We start from the raw sequence: 25,328 nt of genomic DNA on the forward strand, positions 1-25,328 counted from the left end.
GTCAAATTTCAGAGAATAAATTTTACACTAAACAAGATCAAGATGCTTATTAGGTGCTTACACATCAATATACGGGGGAAAAAAAATAAAATTGATATTCTTTATTACCGATGCAAGTCTATTAAACATCTATTTAACATAATATATTAAATATTTTGCTTTGTTTTCTAAATCTACAAAATGTTGAAGTCAACTTTACAGTAATATAATTTATGTATAATACAAGATCTTTGAAAAGGGGAAATTGTTTTTAAAAACATAAACAAAAGTAAACAGACGCTGTACTACTTTAGCAGAAAGGGAAACTGATTTCTTTGTTTCACAAAGTTGTCTTATTCTTTTGAAGTTTTAAGATTATTTATTGTTTAATTTATTAGTTAATTACCTTCAATGTCTGCATGCATTCGCATATATGCCAACTCACAGCTTGCTAAAACACAATAATTAAGCCAATCTTTACGGAACACGCTTACCAAAATAAGGTTATCGGCTAAGCTAACGTCAATTGAACAATCTGTGAGTGGTACTCTGGTCGTTGCTGCTAAGCAGTTAAATATTTGTTCTGCTTAAAGTACTTGACCAGGGTTATAATCAAATATCAGAGCGCTAGAAATAAATGTTGAATATTATTATGTCCACTGATAATAAATAATAATTCATAAATACTAACGGGAATCAAAGTGTGTTGAATCGTGTTCAACTAGAGGTCTGAACCCGCCGAGGCATGGTTCTTGATAACTTAACTCGACTTCGTCTCGGTGAAATTCCGTCGAGGTAAATTATCAAAAACCAGGCCTCGTTGGGTTTAAACCACTAGTTGAAAACCTCTTCAACACACATTGATTCACTTATCAATATATTTCTCATTTATCTACCTTACATTAATACATGAAAATCTGCTTATAAAAGAAGCTAATCATTAACACAACATATTCAAGAATTTGGTTACTTTTTTACCATAAAACACAAAGTTCCTTACATTATAGCCATTGGACACTTTCGGTAACAGTATTGTCCATAAGCCCACACTTGGTGTATCACAACTTAAAATATAAAATAACATACCTATGCAAATTGCGGTGCAATCAGTCATCAGAGTCAGGAGAACATAACGGGGAAGACCCACCCTTGTTTCCGCACGTTTTGCCGTGTCATGACATGTGTTTAAAATAAATCCGTAATTCTCGACAACGAAAATTGATAATTGTTTTAAGGTTTTCTCGAAAAAGCTTCATGAAATAACTATTTCAAGAAAAGTCTTTCACCATTACCTTCTGTAAACCCTGTACTAAGTTATTTGTAAATGTGTGAACTTTTTTTGTTTTTCTATGCCGAAAGTGTTTAATGGCTTTGAAGGCAGTGGACGCTATTGGTAATTAGACAAAATAGTTATTAACATAAAACTTTACTTGGTAACGAGCAATGGGGAGCTGCTGTTGATATTATAGTAGGGTCATATCTTTGGATTCCGTGACCATTTTTTTGCTACCTTTTTTTCTCGATGGATTTGACTTCAGGAACCATTTAAAAGGAAAATTAGCTCCTATGAACCTCTGAAATGTGATAGGAACTTTTTTTATTGCGCAATATTCAAAATGGCCGCCGACGCCATCTTGAAAAACATAAATTGTAATAGCTCTGGCACCAGATGACCTAGATGGACAAAGGAGATGTCCTTTTCCACTATATCTGACATGACAAATACACTGGAGTGGTAATTGTAAGGTTTGGGGGCCATCTTGACTTCTAAATCCAATATGGCCGCCGACGCCATCTTGAAAAACATAAATTGTAATAGCTCTGGCACCAGATGACCTAGATGGACAAAGGAGATGTCCTTTTCCACTATATCTGGCATGACAAATACACTGGAGTGGTTATTGTTAGGTTTAGGGACCCCCTTGACCTCTAAATCCAATATGGCCGCCGGACGCCATCTTGAAAACCATAACTTTTATTAGCTCTGGCACCAGATGACCTAGACGGACAAAGGAGATATCCTTTTCCACTATATCTGGCATGGCAAAGACACTGGAGTGGTTATTGTAAGGTTTGGGGACCATCTTGACCTCGAAATCCAATATGGCCGTCGGATGGCATCTTAAAAAACATAACTTTCATTAGCTATCGCACCAGATGACCTAGACAGACAAAAGATATGTCATTTTCCACTAAATTTGGCATTACAAGTCTACTGGAACGGTTATTGTAGAGAGTGGGGATCATCCTAAACCCCAAATCCAAGATGGCCGCTGTCACCATCTTACAAATTATGAATTGTAATAGCTCAGGCACAAGAAGAGCTGTACAAACAAATATGGTGTAATTGTCCACTATTTCTGGCATTACAACTGATTTTAACTGATTCAAGCACTCTCGATACATACGGGCAAAAAACTCGCTGTGTAATCCTTGCATTGGCCCAGGGCCAAAGATGACCAAGTGAGACCTAAACCAGAAGAACAGACTGTGCCAGGGTTTTCAGGGCTTCAGCCAACATGTCAAAACCAGAGGAAAGTCGAGCAATTTCATACGACTTACCCCAACCCACTTGTTAAGACGATTTATTTGATGTGATGTGTAAACTTGGAAAGCCAATCAAAGAGAAAAATATGCCTTTCGCAATAATTGTTGGTGACCATCCTGTAAACTTTCCACAAAATCATACCTTTCACGGGACCTTTCCACATCAATGTCACTCATCTACGCTATATTCAAGAGGTTTAAAGGGATCTGGCATCTTAGATGTTTTGGTTGCAGCGGGTGTCATTGCAGATTGTTCTGTTATTCGGGCCCTTCGTGGGAAAAGAGCGGGTTCGTGCCTGTATAACTCTACTACGAGACTGTTCCGTCATGCCAGGACAAAAACACATAACTTGAAGCGTATTTGCTAAGCGTATTGAGGCTTTCTTGCTAAGCTCCGACTTTCAAACAGTGTTCAAGAACTTTCAGATTCACATGATGAACTTAAGTACAATGCTGATCTGATTGACCTACATGATTGTAGTTGACACTCTCTTCAAGGACTTTGAGGGTTCCCAACAAGCAGAATACTGGATTTCCTTCATGGAAATGGTGGAGATTCTGACTCAAAACGAGCAACTGGACAGAGTTCAAGTCTTCACTCGACCTCATGCTTCCATGGATGTGAATCTATGACAATGACACGTATGGTCGGCATCTTCCCGATTTTACGAGTTCAAGTCTTCACTCAACCTCATGCTTCCATGGATGTGAATCTATGACAATGACACGTATGGTCGGCATCTTCTCGATTTTACGGCAGTACTTGATACCCTTCCTGAAGACCAGGCTGCGTTCAAGGAATATGGTATGTTGCGCACTCAATGATTGGAAAACCTTTCATGTGTCGCCCTTGACATTTGGATAGAGCCAACAATGAATAAGGGCTCTAAGCTGATATCTAAGCTGAAATCTGGATGACTGGCAATTCCAAACAATGAAAAGCAACTCCTTTCAAAGACTCGAAATAGCAAGCATCAGAACTTTTCAACTCGAGAATTGCAGTAAGGATGGAGGAAATGGAGTGTAAAGCTTTGGCCTCTGTTCTCTGGCTGGTCGAAACGAGTGGTGCCCAATCTTGAAGACATCCTGCAGCATCGTGTTGTGCCTTGCAATCTTCAACGTCAATGGAACCATGCGTAAGACACAGAAAAGCAAGCTCCCGAAAAATCTCACTTCGATTGCCATTCCAGAGCCTGATGTATTCACATAGATCATCGATATGGGCCTCATATGGCGCTTGACCATTCCTACCACTGAAGACAAACTGCCAATCAGCAATGTTTTCATGAAATCAGAAGATTTCCATGCTCTCCTGAGCACACGTGAGAACAAGGCAAGATCCGCCTTCAAGTTTTCCTCCAAGAAGCTTTCCTGAGAACAGCAGAGTCAACCAGTATTGAGATAATCTACGTGTATAGTAGGCAGCACTGCTAAGAATCTCGCAGGCAGTCTGATGCCAGAGCTTAATATTGTGCCCATGCAGAGGCAGACACTGCCATATTCACCATGTACATTGTGCTTTGTTCTGATGGCTACTCAGAAGCAGTCATTTTTGATACTAAGATCATGACAACTTTGTACAAGTGGCATATGTTTCTCAGAATACATCAGAGCTCATGTGTGTGTATAACGCAAACATCAACTAATCGGTGCCCGGTGTTAGTGAGATGTGGCAATGGCCACTTCCATCATACCACTTTATGTTCTTTGGGTGTGACGATAACTCTGGTTTCTATGGATCAATCGGGTTGAAAATTCCAAAGAGGCACAAGACCTGCTAGCAGTATTAAACAGCTCCCTGTGACACAAAAGATTATCAGCAATTTGGAGCAATTTGTCATACGTGTATGGCGATTGTAAAAGCAAGGCCCTGGGAGAAGTCCGAGCTGCCAAGTGAAGAGTGCAGGAAAAAGAGCACTATTTGGCTTGTGCCTGACTTGGACAGTCTCTGTCCACACTTGGAGCGTGCATACTTATTAAGTTAAGAAGTCACCCCCTCACCAATAGGCCATGGGTTGCATCTTGCAAATGGCTTGTCTGCCAATCCGTTATACTAAGCCCCCATTCCCTGATCCATGTCCCTACCAACAAACCCGCAGACACATGACAACAGTGATAGCGGTAGCGTAAGTGAAAAGTGAGATAGGTTGTGATAGTGAAGCTGCTATGATGTGAATCTTGGATTTAGAGGTAAGGATGACTCCAGAACTATGAAAAACATTTAAAAATTAATTTGTAATGCCAGAAACAGTGGGAAATGACACACTATTTGTTTTTATAGCTCTTCTTGTGCCACAGCTTTCACATTTCAAATTTTGAAGATGGCGTTCGGTGGCCATATTGGATTTCGAGGTCAAAATGGTCCCTTACAATTAACACTCCAGTGTATTTGCCATGCCAGATCTAGTGGAAAAGGATATCTCCTTTGTCCTTCTAGGTCATCTCGTGCCAGAGCTAATGAAAGTTTTGTTTTTCAAGATGGCGTCGGCGGCCATATTGGATTTCGAGGTCAAGATGGTCCCCAAACCTTACAATAACCACTTCAGTGTATTTGCCATGGCCCATGCCAGATATAGTGGAAAAGGATATCTCCTTTGTCCGTCTATATAGGTCATCTTTGTGCCAGAGCTAATTAAAGTTATGTTTTTCAAGATGGCTTCCGGTGGCCATATTGGATTTAGAGGTCAAGATGGCCCCCAAACCTTACAATTACCACTCCAGTGTATTTGTCATGTCAGATATAGTGGAAAAGGACATCTCCTTTGTCCATCTAGGTCATCTGGTGCCAGAGCTATTACAATTTATGTTTTTCAAGATGGCGTCGGCGGCCATTTTGAATATTGCGCAATAAAAAAAGTTCCTATCACATTTCAGAGGTTCATAGGAGCTAATTTTCCTTTTAAATGGTTCCTGAAGTCAAATCCATCGAGAAAAAAAGGTAGCAAAAAAATGGTCACGGAATCCAAAGATATGACCCTACTATTATAAAAAATGTGAGAAACGGCTTACTCTGAAGTGACGTTGTTTTCGAGAAAGAAGTTATTTCCACAAATTTGATTTAAATACCTCAAGTTTAGAATAAGGTCGCATCTAAAAGCACATTGTGTTTTCTTTCATAGTTATCTCGCAACTCCGACGACCAATCAAGCTCAAATTTTTACAGGTTTGATGCATATCTTTAGATACACCAAGTGAGGAGACTGGTATTTAGCTTACAATTACCAATAGTGCCCAGTGTCTTTAAATAAGTTATTATTAAAGTTCCCATTAACTACCTAAACATAAATACATGAAAATCTGCTTATAAAATAAGCTAATCATTAACACAACATAAAGGATTTGGGTAATTTTTCTACTACAAAGCACAATGTCCCTTTATATTAAAGGCAGTAGACACTATTGGTAATTATTCAAAATAATTATTAGCATAAAACCTTCCTTGGTGACGAGTAATGGGGAGAGGTTGATAGTATGAAATATTGTGAGAAACGGCTCCCTCTGAAGTGCCATAGTTTTCAAGAGTGAAGTAATTTTCCACGAATTTGATTTCGAGACCACAGATTTAGCACTTGAGGTGTCGAAATCAACCATCTAAACGCACGCAACTTCGCGTGACAGGGTATTTTCGTCTTTTATTATTATCTCGCAACTTTGATGACCGATTGAGCTCAAATTTTCTTAGGTTAGTAATTGTATGTATGTTGAGATAAACCAAGTGAGAAGACTGGTCTATATAGTGTCCACTCTGCCTTTAAACGGTTTGAAGAGAGTTTTTTTTTTTTTTTTTGGGGGGGGGGGGCTCAGAAAGGGTTTAATTGATTTATTCAGACCCAAACCTTTAAAATCAATTCCAGCCCGTATTGGTAGCCAATGTAGATCCTTAAGAATGGGTGTGATGGATTCCCGAGTGCGAGTTCTCGTGACAAGTCTGGCAAAACAAAGTCACGAAAATACGTTTCACTTGCTAAAATAATGTTAGTCTACTGCGACAACAATTATTTTCGTGACTTGTTTTACATATTTCTAAAAGAACTGTGGACATCGTGTTTTGTGTTACAAATAGTACCCAAATCCTAAAACAAAAAACTTAAAGCACTAACACAACTGATTTACTAGAACAAGGTTACCAGCCAAGTTTCAATGTCACATGAACAGTCAGTGAGTGATGAATTTAAAGGCACTGTACACTCGTTGGTAATTACTCAATGTTATCATAAAAAACTTAGTTTGTAACTAGCAATGGAGAGCTGTTGAAAGTATACAACATTTTGAGAAACGGCTCCCTCCGAAGTAATGTGGTTTTCGAGAAAAAAAGAAATTTGCATTTGATTTCGGGACCTCAGAATGAGATGGCGATGTCCCGAAATCAAGCATCTGAAACTAAACAACTTCGTGTGACACGGGCGTTTTTTCTCCCATTATTATATCGCAACTTCGAGTTCAATTGTTCACTTTTTTGTAATTTTGTGCGTATATTAAGATATACCAAGTGCGAAGATTGGTCTTTGACAATTACCAAAGGTGTCCAGTGTCTTTTGAAAGCTTACGTCACTGGTCTATTGTTCAATGTATTTTATCAGGTATCTCACAGATAAAGGGAGATGTCGAGTTATCCATCATGCTGGCGCCATCTTGCTGACAACCATTAAGGGTGTAGTTGACTAAACTACCCTCTGCCAAAAGAGATATCCCTGCAGGATTAAACGAAAGAACAGATAGTGGACATAAATATTGAACTATTAAAGGGAAGGTACGTGTTTTTAATTACTAAAAAAAGTTTATATCGAGCATTGTAGAGCTGTTGATAGTTTTAAAACATTTGAAGAAACGGCTCCCTTTTAAGTGGCATAGATTTTTGAAAGAGGTAATTTCTCACTAAAATAATACAAACAAGTCTAGCCAGAAGTCTTTTATTTCTATCTAACACTGCCAGAAACTACCTTGTTGGATTTGTTTGTTTATTTTTTAACTCGCAACTTCGACGACCGATTGAGGTCAAATTTTTACGGGCTTAATATTTTATGCATATATGTTGAGATACATTAAGTGAGAATACTGGTGTTTGACAATTACCAATTGTGTCCAGTGTCTTCAAGACAATAAAACTTTCCGTATTTGGTAACTCTGTCAAGTTGTTAATAAAACAGTTTAAGTTGTTGCTAAAACCATTGGACACTTTCGGTAAACAGTATTGTCCAAGGCCCACTCTTCGTGTACCACAACTTATACATAAAATAACAAACCTGTGAAAATTTAGGCTCAATCGGTCATAGGAGTCGGGAGAAAATAACTGGAAAACCCACCCTTGTTTCCGCACGTTTCGCCGTGTCATTACATGACTGTGTTTAATTCTCAATATCGATAATTAATATTGTTGTAATGTTTTCTCAGGTTTTTGCAGGTATAAAACAATGTGAGAAACGGCTCCCTTTGAAGTACTTTTTGAGAAAAACATTTGAAAAATGAGTTCGAGACCCCCAGCTGAGGTCTCGAATTCAAGCATCTGAAAGCAGAAAGCACACAACTTGTGCGACAAGGGTATTTTTTCTTCCATTTTTATCACACAACTTCGACGACCAGTAATTGAGCTCGAATTTTCACAGGTTTATTATTTTGTGCATTGTTTAAGATACACCGGGTGAGAAGACTGGTCAGTATGACAATTACCAAAGGTGTCCAGTGTCTTTAAAGACACTAGACACTATAATGTCAAAGACTAGTCTTCTCACTTGGTGAAATCCCAACATATTTCAAAGCTGTGAAAGTTTGAGCTCAATTGGTCGTCGAAGTTGTGAAATAACTATGTAAGAAAAAACACCCTTATCACGCAATGTTCTGTGCTTCAGTTGCTTGATTTTGAGACCTCAAACTCTAATTCTGAGGTCTCGAAATCACATTCGTGGAAAATTACTTCTTTCTCGAAACTATTTCACTTTAGAGGTAGCCGTTTCTCACAATATTTTATACTATCAACTTCTCCCCATTACTCGTTACCAAGTAAGTTTTTATGTTAACAAATTGTTTGAGTAATTTATACCAACATAATTATAGTGTCCACTGCCCCTAGATAAACATTACAGAAGTGGTTTCTGTTAACAAAACAGTTGCTGGCAATGTAAGCACTTTTTGTACTGACAATCCCACAAGTTTGAGATCGATCCGCCATCTGCGTCACGACAGAATAGTGAAAAACTGATTTACAAACATTTTGCATTGCATCGATTTAACGCTCAATGAGCGATAAACACCAAACGCAAAGCAAGATTATTTATATCTCATCAATATGACATTTTAGACAGATATATTTCTAGGGGTGTTTTCGACTATCATCATCATTAGACTGTGTAAGTTTTATGTAAATTTGCGTTCTTCACGATTTTTGTTTCTTACCAATTCAGTATTCGTTTGTCCCTTTAAGTATGCTCGATGTTGATTACAAGCACTTACCAGTAGGCCCATGTAATTGGTCGCTCAAGCTGAACATCCCATCTCCTGTATTGATAAAACGTAACGTCCAGGTAAATTAACGCTAAAATGTGTTTTGTATTGCTTCTGCTCTTGTCTATCTGGTCATATGACATCAATGTATTCCAGAGTAGATAAGATTATATTAGATATAATTAGATCTAGCTGTCATGTCTTATGTTCGCCTTTCCTTTTGTTTACATGACTGTCTGGGTTTGGTTTTCAATGTCTGTTTGTTACAAGCTTCTACTTTTTAAAAACATTCCATACTCTTTTTAATACAAATCTGCTGTTACTTATAAATATATATATACACATTTTTTTCTTCATGGAATTACGGAAATAAATGTGTATCTTGAACTAAGTTGCATTGAAAACTGCCTTAGGGCTTATTCTTTACACTGGACTACTGGCCTCGAGCCTCACTGAGTGATATATAAGGGAATAAAAGTGTCGCGACGAGTTCTTTCACGGCCGTTTCAAAACCAGGGTCGTTGCCGGGGGATAAAGGCTTGACCCAAATGTCCGGAAATTGTCCATAGGAGTGCGGGCGTGTCGAGTAATTGCTTTCAAAGTTGATACTTACCATTATAGATCAAGGCAGTGGCACTGTTTGACCCAGCCTGAGCTGTACATGCAACGGCCGTCGGATTGACTTGACTTGAACTCATCACCAATGTGGAGCGAACTACACACGTAGATACATTCGCTGATTGGATCGTGTAGCCATCTCCCGAAGTGTCTAAATTCTCCCAACTATCGGTTTGTTTGTGATACAGACTCCACGTAATTATGGGCCCAGATGGGTCGCTAACCGTGCACTCGTACTCCAGGTTGCTTTTCATAATTAGATGACGCACTTGTAACTCCCAATCTGTAAACAAATCATCAACTTGTGAGAAAACAAAATTTAACTTCAAATTGTTTGAAAATCCCAACGCCTTCCCATCAGCAAACGTTCTCACTATCCAAATTCAGTAACACGGTCGTCTCACGAAAAACCCCAAAAACGTTTTACCCCGGAGTTAACTCCCTAATATCCCGTTCACACAGCACTACGACCCCGTTCAGACATAGACCCCACTTCTACTTCGATGGAAAAGTGGCCAAGAGTGTCATGACCAATCGTGGACCAATCGTGGACCAAACGTTGGATGATCTCCATGAGCGTGGTTTGCTCTCCCCACACCTTTGTTGAACACTAGCTGCATACCGCGCTTCGCGCGGCAACCCCGCTAGAAAGCTCTACGTTTAAATGCTGCAAGTGTAGCGTTGTGTACGGGGGAGGGTTAAAGTGACTGGGCAGGGTCACAATACAAATCACTGTGGCAAACCACCAATCCCAAGTTAAGACGAATCTTAGTGCTTTGTGCAATCGTATATACTTGTTCGTCTTTTTTTCCGTTTCGGCATCAGTTGTCGATCCCATCCATATTTTCCAGTTTCCACCGGGTCCCGATAGTGGTTCTTTTCCAGTCCCGTTTACATCCCGTTTCGTTGATTTTGTTCCCGTTCAGTTTATTATCAACCTGTCCTTTTATTATCTTCAAGTCCCTTCCCCCCCCCTCACCAGCCCCGTTCATTTCCCTCCAATTCCCTGTCCAAGAGATGAGAGGTGCGCCACACAGGCTGCCACGGCAATAGCATTGCTCCTGTTTAAGTAATCTTTTCTACCTTTTCTTGGTGGGTTTTGCACTTCAAACTGTGTAAAACATAATGCTTTTACATCAGTGACAATATCTGTAAGACTCTTTGATTTCTGCTGTCCTGGCTGATGGAGTATTGGATGGATCTTTGGTTTTTGACATTCAACCTGTGAGTAACATATAGCAAACTACATGTACATGTCAATGGGCATTTTACTCACCCATGGACACAATGTGATCAATAGACCGTCCAACCTATACAACAATTGAATGGACAATAGATGAACAATGGGATCAGGGAAGTACTACACCCTACTTGCTTGGGTCTGTCTTGGGCTATGTACTACTGCATGCGACCATGGAGTGGTTCACCAATTCAAGTATAGTATTGAAGTTTTCCCTAGCAACGGCAGGCTTGTACATCAGAAGTATCTTGGCACTCGTATATTATACTATCCTAACTCCTCCGCCTCGTTCCAACTTCAATTATTATTTGCTGGTGACGTTAATCCTAATCCGGGACCTGATCATGATAACAATGACAATCATAATCGCAATCCTATATCGTCTCATCAAAAAATTGCATACAGCAGGACTCAGTTGATGAATATGAACACTGGAACACTGACTGTGCCCTTAAGTACATGGTTGAACATAACGTCTCTCGGAATACAATCCAAACCTTCAACTCATAGAGGAGTGCGTGCAGGGATCCGTAAGCATCGTAATAGATCTGTTGACATTTCACATTTCCTTAAATTTAGTTTGTGGAATGCGCATTCAGTAAGAAATAAGACAATCAGCTGTTCTGAGTATGTGCTAGACAAGGGGATTGACGCATTATTTCTAACAGAGACCTGGCTGAATGACTCTGATAATGTTATTATTGGGGAACTCTGCCCTCCAGGCTATATGTTCATCAATGTTCCGAGAGATTCCGATAACTATGGTGGAATTGGTGTCTTGTACAGATGCCCCCTAAAGTTTCAGATTATACCAATCAATTTCAAATCTGCTACTTTTGAGTACACAATCATTTCAAACACAGGACGCAAGATCTACTATATCCTGCTCTACAGACCTCCCCCATCCAGAAGTAATGGTTTGAAGACTTCACAGTTTCTTGATGACTTTGCGAACTTTCTAATATGCGTGAACTCGCTAGCCGGCAAAGTCGTCCTGTTGGGAGACTTCAACATTCATGTCGATTGCCCGGAGAAAACAGACGTCACCCGTTTTCTGGAAACTGCTGAGAGTGCTGGTTTTCAACAATTTGTTCATGGGGCAACCCATATATGTGGCCATACACTGGACTTGGTCCTGTCTCGACCTGAAGACAATCTCATCATGGCCTGTACAGTTGGTGTTAGGCTTTCAGATCACCATGTTGTTGATTTTCAGCTCATGCTGGACAAAGCAGAAAACCCAAAACAAGTTACTACTAATCGGAACTTTCGCACAATTGATACAGCCAATTTTCAGAAAGAGTTGAAATTGAAGTTTAACAACATTTTAGCTGGAGTTGATAATATCGATTGTCTGACGGAGGCATTTGAAGAGTGCACAATCAATTCCTTGGACCATTTTGCCCCTGTCTCTATGAAAACTCGTAAAACAAGAATTAGACAACCCTGGTATAACTCAAACATACACGAAGCTCGCAGAATTCGACGAAAGTGTGAAAAGAAGTGGCGCAAGACTCCTCTAGAAGTTCATCACCAGCTTTATATTGAACAAAACAGAACAGTCAATTGCAGGATAGAGGAAGCTAAAAAGCAGCATATTTCGGAAAAGCTGCAATCTGCTTCTGATACAAAGACTGTGTTTAAAATTGTTAATGGGCTCTTGAATAATACAAGTAAAGTGTTACCCGCATATGAGTGTGCACAAGATTTAAGTAATGACTTTGCAGTGTATTTCCAAGAGAAGGTTGCTAACATTTATTCTAGTATGAAACATGTTCAATCAAGTGTAACGTGTGGTGATTCCTACAATGTTTGTGTAGCATGTAAACTACCTGAATTCAGTCAAGTGTCTGAAGAAGATGTTATTAAGCTTGTTAACAAAGCTGCCACAAAAAGTTGTATATTGGATCCTGTACCCACTTGGTTTCTTAAAAATAATGTTTCCATATTTCTACCGGTTTTAACACGCATCATAAATAAGTCTCTCACTACAGGCATTTTCCCAAGTATTCTAAAGCATACTGTACTCAACCCTCTCATTAAGAAGCGGTCACTGAATCCAGACGAACTCAAGAACTATCGTCCTGTCGCTAACATCAAGTTCTTATCTAAGCTGATAGAGAAACATGTGGTCAACAACATCAATGATCACATTGTTAAAAACGGTTTGGGTGAGGAATTTCAGTCAGCTTATTGTGTGTCTCATAGTACTGAAACCGCACTACTGAAAGTCAAAAGTGATATCATGGGCATGATCCACAATCAGAAGGGCGTGTTCCTGGTGCTTTTAGACCTAAGTGCCGCATTCGACACTGTTAATCACAATGTCCTTTTCAACAGATTAGAATGTGAGATTGGCATTACAGGGACAGCTCTTGAGTGGTTTAAGTCTTACTTCAGTGGTAGAACAACACAGGTTTTGATAGACAATACTTATTCAGCCTCACACGATATGCTTTATGGATTGCCGCAAGGATCAATTGTTGGACCGAAATCCTTTACCATTTACACCATTCCCATTGGTAGAATCATCAAGGGGAACAATCTACTCTATCACATCTATGCTGATGATATTCAGATTTATACCAGTTTCACACCTTCGGATTCATCATCTATTCAGTCTGCCTTACAGGCGCTCACAAAGTGCATTGTAGAATTAAAATCCTGGATGACTGAAAATATGTTGAAACTAAACAACAATAAAACCGAGTTCTTTGTTGCAACCTCACCTCATTTCAATCGCCTCATGCCCAGTGTTCAACTGCATATTGGAGATGAAATTATCACACCCACTAAAACTGTTCGGAACCTTGGCATTGTCTTTGACAATCTTATGTCTATGTATTCACAAATAACATCATTGTCTAGGTCTGTGTCATACCATCTGCGTAACATTACACGTATAAGAAGGTTTCTGGACGTTGACACATGTAGCAGTGTTACAAGGTCTCTTGTTCTTTCACGATTGGACTATGGCAACGCACTTTTACTTGGAGCGAACACAACTCAAATTAATAGACTTCAACATCTTCAGAATTGGGCTGCCAAACTAATATTTTGTGCGTCTAAACATGACCATGCAACTCCTTTTCTCAAAAAGCTACATTGGCTCCCGGTGAAAGAGCGCATTCAATTCAAAATATTGGTGCATGTGTATAAATGCTTAAATGGACTTGCACCAGCATATCTTTCATCTTGTTTTTCTTTCCACATTCAAACTAGGGCTGGGCTTCGCTAAGCATCAGACAAAACCCGTCTTGCTGAAAATAAACCGAGCAGCAAATCTCTTCAATCCGCTGCATCTAAATCATTTTCCTTAGCCGCTCCAGGACTGTGGAACCATCTTCCCATCACAATACGCACCTCAATTTCACTGCCTATTTTCAAGAAAGCACTTAAAAAACATCTTTTTCCTTAGTGTCTGTTTATTGCTTTATTATTCATTTGTTGTATTATCTGCATTGCTATTGTTCGTTTAAAGCGCTGTGGTCTAAATGAAATGGCGATATAAAAACCCATTGTATTGTATTGTATTGTATATTGTCCAACCGTGTGCTCCTTCCCTGCCCCGGCCCATGGTTAACCCATGCCTCCTTGCCTCCCGTCCCCGCGATCCCATTCATTGGCATTGTTCTTTGCTAACCACTGTTTGCCCATGACTCATATAATTTCCAGTTTCGCGCGGGTCCCCTTTGGGGTTCTTTACCGCTGCATTGGATTGATTCCCCCTCCCCCATTCAGTATAATATTTTCCTGTCCCATGTCCGATATCATGATAGTCCCTTTTTTCTTTCAAGGTTCAAGAAGATTCAAGAAGGTCCAAGAAGGTTCAAGAAGGTCCAAGAAGGTTCAAGAAGGTTCAATAAGGTTCAAGAAGGTTCAAGAAGGTCCAAGAAGGTTCAAGAAGGTCCAAGAACGTTCAAGAAGGTTCAATAAGGTTCAAGAAGGATCAAGAAGGTTCACAAAGATTCAGGAAGGTTCAATCTAGGTCCATGAAGGTTCAATAAAGTTCAAGAAGTTTCAAGAAGGTTCTGAAATTTCAAGAAGGTTCAAGAAAATTCAAAAAGGTTTAATAAGGTTCAAGAAGGTTCAAGAAGATTCATGAAGATTCAAGAAGGTTCTGCTTGTTAGTTGAAGGTTATTTGCTAGTTGTTTTTACTCACTGCACGACCCACAAGAGTAAACGTTATGTATCTGTTGTTAGGTGAGAAGACCGTCAAAAACCGTCAGATGACTGTAAACGAAGGTTAACTAATAATTATATAAAACAGCCACAAAAAATGTACCTAATAAAATGAAAGCAAACACAAGAAAAACACCTATAAACATCTTAAAAGGGCCAATACACACATGCTAGCTATTTATTTACTCACCGCGTGTTCCACAAGAGTAAAGGTTATGTATCTGCTGTTGGGTGAGAAGACTGTCAAAAACCGTCAGATGACTGTAAGAAGCAGAGCCACCATATTTAGTATAATCGATAGCTCGTATGGCTGCGTTGGATGTGCCTAAGTAGAGCTTCGTTAAACTATCAGAAACGCTTATATCAGAACTGGAAGATGAAGTACTCGCGATTAGTACACCGTCAACGAATAACTGAAGAGCGCCATCAACCGTCACATTGCCGATGTCAATAGTTAAAGCCAGGTGAAACCATTTGTTTAGGGGTATCTTTGATTTGTCGTATGCCTTACGGTAACTACGTGTCGATGTATGGATAAGATACTTAAACATGTTGCTTGAGATATAGAAAGCAATACCCCTGGACTTTGATGATTGTCCCCCTGAGGTGATGTAGTAACGGATGCCAGTAAAGCCCGATGACGTATCTATCTTGAGCCATAAAGACCACGTCATAGATTCACAGAGACCCGGGTCAGAGATACAGGTGTCTTTAAAGTCACCAATGTTTAAGAATGAACCTGTTTTAGCATAGACAGTGCTTGCGTGATCAAGGACGTCAGGAGCAGGAACTATTTTAATCAAACTGGTGTTTCCGCCGAGTTGGAACCCGTCACCACTTATTGGAACGGAGTCACATGACGAGACGTGGCTCTTCGTAGGACCCAGGGTTCGGTCAAGAATCGGAATAATATCTGCATAACAAAATAAAAATATAACTCATGAGCGTTTTATATAATTTTTATTTAAATTTTAAACGTCATTTGAATTGCAACTGAAGACCATCTTGTTTCCAATTTCACTTTAATGGATGACTTTGGAACGCTAGGTGGCAGCAGACTTACCAGGTAAATTTCCATTATTTACTTAATTCTGAGCATGCACCATTGATCTCCAGTATAATAACAATAACAATAACAATAACAATAACAATAACAATAACAATAACAGTAACAGTAACAGTAACAGTAACAGTAACAGTAACAGTAACAGTAACAGTAACAGTAACAGTAACAGTAACAGTAACAGTAACAGTAACAGTAACAGTAACAGTAACAGTAACAGTAACAGTAACAGTAACAGTAACAGTAACAGTAACAGTAACAGTAACAGTAACAGTAACAGTAACAGTAACAGTAACAGTAACAGTAACAGTAACAGTAACAGTAACAGTAACAGTAACAGTAACAGTGCCAGTGCCAGTGCCAGTGCCAGTGCCAGTGCCAGTGCCAGTGCCAGTGCCAGTGCCAGTGCCAGTGCCAGTGCCAGTGCCAGTGCCAGTGCCAGTGCCAGTGCCAGTGCCAGTGCCAGTGCCAGTGCCAGTGCCAGTGCCAGTGCCAGTGCCAGTGCCAGTGCCAGTGCCAGTGCCAGTGCCAGTGCCAGTGCCAGTGCCAGTGCCAGTGCCAGTGCCAGTGCCAGTGCCAGTGCCAGTGCCAGTGCCAGTGCCAGTGCCAGTGCCAGTGCCAGTGCCAGTGCCAGTGCCAGTGCCAGTGCCAGTGCCAGTGCCAGTGCCAGTGCCAGTGCCAGTGCCAGTGCCAGTGCCAGTGCCAGTGCCAGTGCCAGTGCCAGTGCCAGTGCCAGTGCCAGTGCCAGTGCCAGTGCCAGTGCCAGTGCCAGTGCCAGTGCCAGTGCCAGTGCCAGTGCCAGTGCCAGTGCCAGTGCCAGTGCCAGTGCCAGTGCCAGTGCCAGTGCCAGTGCCAGTGCCAGTGCCAGTGCCAGTGCCAGTGCCAGTGCCAGTGCCAGTGCCAGTGCCAGTGCCAGTGCCAGTGCCAGTGCCAGTGCCAGTGCCAGTGCCAGTGCCAGTGCCAGTGCCAGTGCCAGTGCCAGTGCCAGTGCCAGTGCCAGTGCCAGTGCCAGTGCCAGTGCCAGTGCCAGTGCCAGTGCCAGTGCCAGTGCCAGTGCCAGTGCCAGTGCCAGTGCCAGTGCCAGTGCCAGTGCCAGTGCCAGTGCCAGTGCCAGTGCCAGTGCCAGTGCCAGTGCCAGTGCCAGTGCCAGTGCCAGTGCCAGTGCCAGTGCCAGTGCCAGTGCCAGTGCCAGTGCCAGTGCCAGTGCCAGTGCCAGTGCCAGTGCCAGTGCCAGTGCCAGTGCCAGTGCCAGTGCCAGTGCCAGTGCCAGTGCCAGTGCCAGTGCCAGTAATAGTAATAGTAATAGTAATAGTAATAGTAATAGTAATAGTAATAGTAATAGTAATAGTAATAGTAATAGTAATAGTAATAGTAATAGTAATAGTAATAGTAATAGTAATAGTAATAATAATAATAATAATAATAATAATAATAATAATAATAATAATAACATCAAAGTCTTATATAGCGCACGTGTCTACCTAGCAAGGTACTCAAGGCGTTGCGTATAAAACAAACTGTCAGAAAGATACCTTACAAGATGCTACGACGCATACAGCAGCCACAACCAGGAACACCGGGGCGAACCCCTTCTCTTTTCGATAAGTGCACTGGGTTGTTTTGCATGCGTTACACAACACATGAGACCAACGACTTTACGTCCCATCCGAAGGACGAAGTAAAGGTTACGTGTCTTGCTTAAGGACACAAGTGTCACGGCTGGGGGATTCGAACCTACACTCTGATGATCAGAAACACCAGAGTGTGCATTGGTGCTCGTAACCGCTATTAAAGGCAGTGGACACTCTTGGTAATTACTCAAAATAATTATTAGCACAAAACCTTTACTTGGTAACAAGTAATGGGGAGAGGTTGATAGTATAAAACATTGTGAGAAACGGCTCCCTCTGAAATGAAGTAGTTTTCGAGAATAAAGTACTTTTCCACGAATTTGATTTCGAGACCTCAAGTTTAGAATTTGAGGTCTCAAACTCAAGCATCTGAAAGCACACAACTTCGTGTGACAAGGGTAGTTTGTCTTTCATAGTTATCTCGCAACCCCGACGACCAATCGAGCTCAAATTTTCACAGGTTTGTGCATATGTTGAGATACACCAAGTGAGAAGACTGGTCTTTGACATTACTAATAGTGTCCATTGTCTTGAAAGCTTAGGTTTTGCAATACTGGCGAAATGTTATTAGCTTTAATTAATTAAAAAAATAGTTATAATGCACAAAGAATGATATAGAAAGGTTTGCGGTAAGACCATGTATAATGGCTATCTCTAATGAGTTAGGGTGGTTCTGAAAAGAACCGTTGGTTTCAACTCGACGTTTCGATCAGTATGCTCTGATCGTCTTCTGGAGAAGAACGGTTGCATCATGTCAACCAAAGATAGCGGATCTCATTTGGTGCTTGTTCATTCCCCCGTTACGAAGGAGAAAATCAAAAGCGTCTAATTAAAGTCCATACATACGTCTGAGACTGAGTTAATAATAACTACAGGACATTCACAATTATCTACCAATTATTGGTTGGCTGGATTTGAACTACTGAGTGGGAAACAAAACAATGGCGACCGAAATTAAGAAGTGGCCTTGAAAAGTTCGCTGGATTGGAGTTCAATAAGAGTCACCACATGGTTTTTCAGTGCAACGACCGTTTGGTTTAGTTGATTATCAGGCAATAAAAAACACACGGGTTTGATATTGCCAACTCAACCGGTAGGGACCATGTCTCAAGAATTACACAACTGTTTTTCAAACTTTGTAACAGTTATGGACTCCTTAGGCCTTAAAGACACTGGACACTATTGGTAATTGTCAAAGACCAGTCTTCTCACGTGGTATCTCAACATACGCATAAAATAACAAACCTGTGAAAATTTGAGCTTGGTTGGTCGTCTGAGTTGCGTAATAACGATGAAAGAAAAAACACCCTTGTCACACGAAGTTGTGTGCTTTCAGATGCTGGATTTCGAGACCTCAAATTCTAAACTTGAGGTCTCGAAGTCAAAATTACTTCTTTCTCAAAAACTACGTCACTTCAGAGGGAGCCGTTTCTCACAATGTTTTGTACTGTCAACCTCTCCCCATTACTCGTTATCAAGTAAGATTTTAGGGTAATAATTATTTTGAGTAATATTGCCAATAGTGTCCACTGCCTTTAAGTATTAACTTAGAAAAAAACGTGACCCAATGTTGACCTCTACTTCCGGGTGAACCGAAGTGGGACCAATTCTAAAGAGTTACACAACCGATTGTAAAACCTTTTTTAGTTATAGACTCCTTGGCATTAGATATTAAGTTTGAAAACTGTGACGCCATGTTCACCTGTACTTCCGGGTCAACCGAAAGTGGGACTTTAACTCAAGAACTACACTTCCGATTTTGACACTTTTTTTCAGTTATAGACACCTTTGGCATTGGAGATCAGCCTTAAGTTACCGTGACCCAATGTTAACCTTTATTTCCGGGTCAACCGGAAGAGGTACCATAATTATACCAAGAACTACACAACATTTTTCAAACTTGTTTTCAGTTATAGACTCATTGGACATTGAAACACATAATCCAAGCAAAATAACACAAACTGCTTTGTGTTTGTTCACGAACACCTTATGTCTAGTTGTTAGCATTTATTCCAACCGTCAAAAGCCCATGAGTTTAAAGACACTGGACACTATAGGTAATTGTCAAAGACCAGTTTTCTCACTTAGTGTATCTCAACATATGCATACAAATACAAACCTGTGAAAATTTCAAGCTCAGTTGGTCGTCGAAGTTGCGAGATAATATTGATTTCGAGACCTCAAATTCTAAATCTAAGGTCTCGATATCAAATGTGTGGAAAATGACTTCTTTCTCGAAAACTATCTCACTTCAGAGGGAGGCGTTTTCACACTGTTTTATACTATCAACCTCTCACCATAACTCGTCACCAAGTAAGGTTTTATGATAATAATTGTTTTGAGTAATTACCAATAGTGTCGTCTGCCTTTAACCAGGGCATTTTGTAAACGACCATAAGTCAAACTTGGCTAAGTATTGTTAAGAGTAAAATCCTACATTATTAAAGCTTAGGTCTTGCAATACTGGCGAAATGTTATTAGCTTAAATTAATTAAATAATTTACTCAGTTATAATGCACAAATAACTAAATAGAAAGGTTTGCGGTATTAGCACCATGTAATGACTATCTCTAATGAGTTGGGGTGGATCTGAAAAGAACCGTTGTTTTCAACTCGACGTTTCAATTTGTTTGCTCTGATCATCTTATGGAGAAAGAATGGTTGCATCATGTCAACCAAAGATAGCGGATCTCATTTGGTGCTTGTTCATTCCCCCGTTAACGAAGGAGCAAACCAAGAGAGTCTAATTAAAGTACATACATACGTCTGAAACTGAGTTAATAATAACTACAGGACATTCACAATTATCTACCAATTATTGGTTGGCTGGATTTGAACTACTGAGTGGGAAACAAAACAATGGCGATCGAAATTAAGAAGTGGTCTTGAAAAGTTCGCTGGATTGGAGTTCAATAAAAGTCACCACATGGTCTTTCAGTGCAACGACCGTTTGGTTGATTATCAGGCAATGAAAAAACACATGGGTAAGGTTCCCTTATTTAACCGGTAGTGGGATCATGTCTCAAGAATTACACAACTGTTTTTCAAACTTGTTACAAGTTATAATCTCCTTAGGCATTAAAGTATTAACTTTGAAAAACCGTGACCCCGTTGACCTCTACTTCCGGGTTAACTGAAGTGGGACCATATCTCAAGAGCTATTCAATCGATTGTAAAACTTTGTTCAGTTATTGATTCCTTTGCATTAGATGTTAAGTTTGAAAACTGTGACGCCATTTAAAAAAAATAATTGGGGGGGGGGAATAATCCAATACTCGCAGCTAAGAGCTGAAATGCGAAGGACGCGGCTACACTTCTTTGAGAAGCTGGCATTCAAGGGCGCCCTTGGCTGCCAGGCACATCAACCAGTTATGACCACGGAGCACAGTCAGCCAGAGATCGAAAGTATTAGATTTTTTTCCCCGAGGGAGGAAAACCGGATGGTCTGGAAAACCCTCGTGGCACAGCAGAGAATCAACGATATCTCAAAAACCATACGACCGATTTTCAAACTTGTTTTCAGTTATAGACTCCTATGAAAAATCGTTACCCCATGTTGACCTGTACTTCCGGGTCAACCGGAAGTTTGAAAATATTTCAAGAACCATAAAACCGATTTTTAAACTTGTTTTCAGTTATAGACTCCTATGAAAAATCGTTACCCCATGTTGACCTGTACTCAAGAACCACAGAACCAATTTTCATTTGTGTTTAAGTTATAGGCTACTTGGGTATTGGAGATTAATTTTGAAATACCGTGACCCCATGTTGACCTATACTTCCAAGTCAACCGGAATAGGGACCATTTATAAAGAAGTGTACAACCAATTTTTTATTTTATTTCGTTGATTTAAGTTGATTTTTTTTTTCCGAGGGAGGAAAACCGGATGGTCTGGAAAACCCTCGTGGCACAGCAGAGAATCAACGCACAACTGAACTCATGACCCCGGCCGGGAATCGAACCGATGAGAGACGAGCGCTTATAGTTACAAACTAACCATGCCACCATGACCTCTACTTCCGGGTCAACCGAAAGTGGGACTACAATATCTCAGGAACTACACAACCGATTTTGACACTTTTTTCAGTTATAGACACCTTGGCATTGGCGATCAGCCTAAAGTTACCGTGACCCATTCTTAACCTTAACTTCCGGGTCAACCGGAAGAGGTACCATATATCAATAGCTACACAACATTTTTCACACTTTTTTTAAGTTATAGACTCATTTGAGCAAAACACATAATCCATTTTGTAACGGCCGACAGTCATACTTGGCTTAGTATTAAAGCCATTGGACACTTTCGGTAAACATTATTTCCAAGGCCCACACTTCGTGAATCACAACTGATATGTAAATAACAAACCTGTGAAACGTTAGGCTCAATCAGTCATCGGAGTCGAGAGAAAATAACGGGAAAACCCACCATTGTTTCCGCACGTTTCGCCGTGATTGTGTTTAAATTAAATCCGTAGTTCTCGGTATCGAGAATTGATATTGTTTTAATGTTTTCTCAAAAAATTTAAGCATTTCATGGAACAATATTTCAAGAGAAGTCTTTCACCATTACCTTCTGTAAACCCTGTAATTTATGTGTAAATCTGTGAACTTTTTTTTTTCGGTACCTGAAGTGTATAATGGCTTTAAGCTCGTAAAGAAACTGCACGCGCAACATTTTAGATGTTTGCTTCAGCAAAAAGGAAAAAGGTGATGACACAATAGTTTGCTTATCGCTTAAAACAAGTCATTAAACGTCCGTTTAAAAACTTAACTTGCAGGGTCGTTGGGGTGCATCTTGAGGGATTCAAAAGCGTCCTTGTGAGAATGTATTTTGAAACGTAAGCGTTTGATTATAGCGTTACTGGAACCTAAACATATCTTGGATTGTAAAAGCGTAGCTGAGTAGCTTGAAACGTAACCATTTCTTTTGGAACATAACCATAACGTAGCTGCGTATGAACTGCAAGCCCAGCTCTGGATTGAAAGCGTACCTTTTGATTATAGCTTAACTGGAACCTAATTGTATTTTGGATTAAATGTAACCATATTTTTTAGAATGTAACCATATTTTTTTTAAACGGAAGCATATCTTGGAACGTTAGCGTAGCTGGGTATTTTGGAACGTAAATGTAGCTGCGTATGGAACGTAAGTGTAACCTGACTTAGGATTGAAAGCGTACCTTTTGTTATTATAGCGTAACTTGAAGGAACGTAAGCAAAACCTGGAATGTAAGCGTAGCTGAGTAGCTGTGTAGCTTAGAACGTAACCTTATCTTTTGGAACATAAGCATATTTTGGAACATATAAGCGTAGCTTGACTCGGGCTTGAAAACGTACCTAATTTGTCAAAATAGCCCAATTCGGCCAATGTGTACCTTAAATAAGTAAATTTGTACACGCTAACAACTATGTTGAGCAATTACCACTAATATCCAAGGCCTTTAAGACACAATTTCGATTATTGGTAAACAATTTCCACTATCCAATAATGTAGTCTGTTTTTCGCTATTTTGACCCAGATTGCCGATCGACCTTAAATTTTACAGGGTTGACATTTTTATGAAGACGGTGGATTACATGAAGTGCTTACAATGCCAGCAACTGTTTTGATAGCAAACCTAATTTTCAGATACAATTTCGGTTATGGGCAAACAATTTCCACTTACCAATAACTTCCTCGGTGGTGGTATTCTTCAACCAGACCCGTCTCGGTATATCGGTCGAGGGCAGACTGGTGATGATCTTGTCCATGTACTCCACGATGAATGTGAGTTCCCCAAGGGTCGATACTGTGGCCAGTTCGGCAACATGTCCAGTGTGGCTGAACTGCTTACAGAACATCTCAGCTTTATCGTAGGAGAGGTTCTGAGGGAAATATCGGTAGCAATAGTTCCCATTCTCCATCCATTGGAACGGGCATGGTGAGCATAAGGATTGGCTCAAACCAAAAAGTGCTGATACTAAAGCCACGGTTAAAAAAAACCAACTACTCATTGTATGTGATATTTTGGGATCAACAATTAAGTTGGTTTATTTTTATTTTTTATTTATTTTTCACTCGGGATATGAACACAAATATTTCGATTGCAATTCAGTTCTCTTCTTGAATGTGTAAATGAACTTCAGCCACCGAGCGTCGGAGTTTATCTGCTTGCTTTTACTGTAGGCTGGCTGCTGTGACGTTTTCGAAATGAAGATGATGAGCAATGACATCACTCAGGCATGAAATTATTTAACTGCTTACCTAAAGGACCACCGTAAAGAGTTAGGGTTAGGGTTAGGGTAAGGGTTAGGGTTAGGGTTAGGGTTAGGGTAAGGGTAAGTGTAAGGGTTAGGGTTAGGGTTAGGGTTGGGTTAGGGTGAGGTTAAGGGTTAGGGTTAGGGTTAGGGTTGGGGTTAGGGTTAGGGTTAGGGTTAGGGTTAGGGTTAGGGTTAAGGTTAGGGTTAGGGTAAGGGTGAGTGTAAGGGTTAGGGTTAGGGTTAGGGTTAGGGTGAGGGTAAGGGTTAGGATTAGGGTTAGGGTTGGGGTAAGGGTTAGGGTTAGGGTTAGGGTTAGGGTTAGGGTTAGGGTTAGGGTTAGGGTTAGGGTTGGGGTTGGGGTTAGGGTTGGGGTTGGGAGTAGTAGTGTCACAGGAACGCCGACCGCATTTGGGTAGAGCAACGCGCCTCCCGCAGAAAATTCATGAAAACGCCGACCGCATTTGGGTAGAGCAACACTTTGGTTGCTCTACCCAGGTTGCTGAGCAATCGGTGGATTGTGGGGTGTGTTTGTGGTTATTGCAACGAAGTGGTGGGACAATGGCGAGCCACGGAGTGGCGAGTCGGCCGGCCCACGGCAGTATTGGGATAGGCCCGAAGGGTCGACGCGTGAACATGATGCAATGCATCATGTTGGGCGGGGCAGGACACCGCAATTAGTTGTCTCACGACAGTGTAACGGAGGGCAAACCGTTATCGTTTGCCCGCAGTTGTGAGGTGCAAGAGTGATTTTTTAAAAAGTGATTTTTTAAAATCACGGAGCGCCGAAATCAATACCACGCAGCACAAACGAGACGCTAACGTCTCGTTTGTATTTTCACGAAGTGAAAACAAAGGGGTCGATTCCTCTACGTCTGACAAGACGCAGCGGAAGAGATAAAATGGAGCTTGCCGAAGCGCAAACGAGACGTACACGGCTCGTTTGTATTTTCACGAAGTGAAAACAAAGGGGTCGATTCCTCTACGTCCGACAAGACGTAGCGGACGAGATAAAATGGTGGGTGTCCTTTGTCCTCAGTCCAGCTTTGTCGTTTTGGGTTTAATCGAATATGTCTGCCCCACCTCGTTATGGAACACGTCCGGATACGTTTCTACTTGTACATGTTTATATCTATGTCTCATTTGATGGCAAAACGTTGGATCGAGTATTTACTTATTAAATATATGTATTTTATATAGCACTCGGTCTGTACCGTGTGACCTTTGCAGCGTCACCCTAAGGTAGGCAGGAGTCGCGCGTGGGTGGTTTCTTTGTTGAGTTGTACCGCGTGGCCTTTGCAGCGTCACCCTAAGGTAGGCAGGAGACGCGCATGGGTGGTTTAAATATTGTGTGTGTACATTACATTAATAGTATCATAATTGAATATAAT

The 25,328-nt window shown here is 40.6% G+C and overlaps 1 protein-coding gene across 1 annotated transcript; it reads right to left on the minus strand.

The window, feature by feature from the left end:
• Window positions 1-6,363: 6,363 nt before the first annotated feature.
• Window positions 6,364-23,694, minus strand: LOC139943302 (uncharacterized). The gene is made up of 5 exons (XM_071940125.1): window positions 23,367-23,694; window positions 15,196-15,918; window positions 9,578-9,865; window positions 8,974-9,018; window positions 6,364-7,217 (listed from the first exon to the last, which is right to left on the minus strand). Exons 1-5 carry the CDS (start codon window positions 23,692-23,694, stop codon window positions 7,090-7,092), a joined length of 1,512 nt encoding a protein of 503 aa, XP_071796226.1. The 3' UTR covers window positions 6,364-7,089.
• Between the last annotated feature and the right edge of the window lie 1,634 nt (window positions 23,695-25,328).

This window comes from Asterias amurensis, chromosome 10 (genome assembly GCF_032118995.1).
Source record: "Asterias amurensis chromosome 10, ASM3211899v1".
NCBI lineage: Eukaryota > Metazoa > Echinodermata > Asteroidea > Forcipulatida > Asteriidae > Asterias > Asterias amurensis.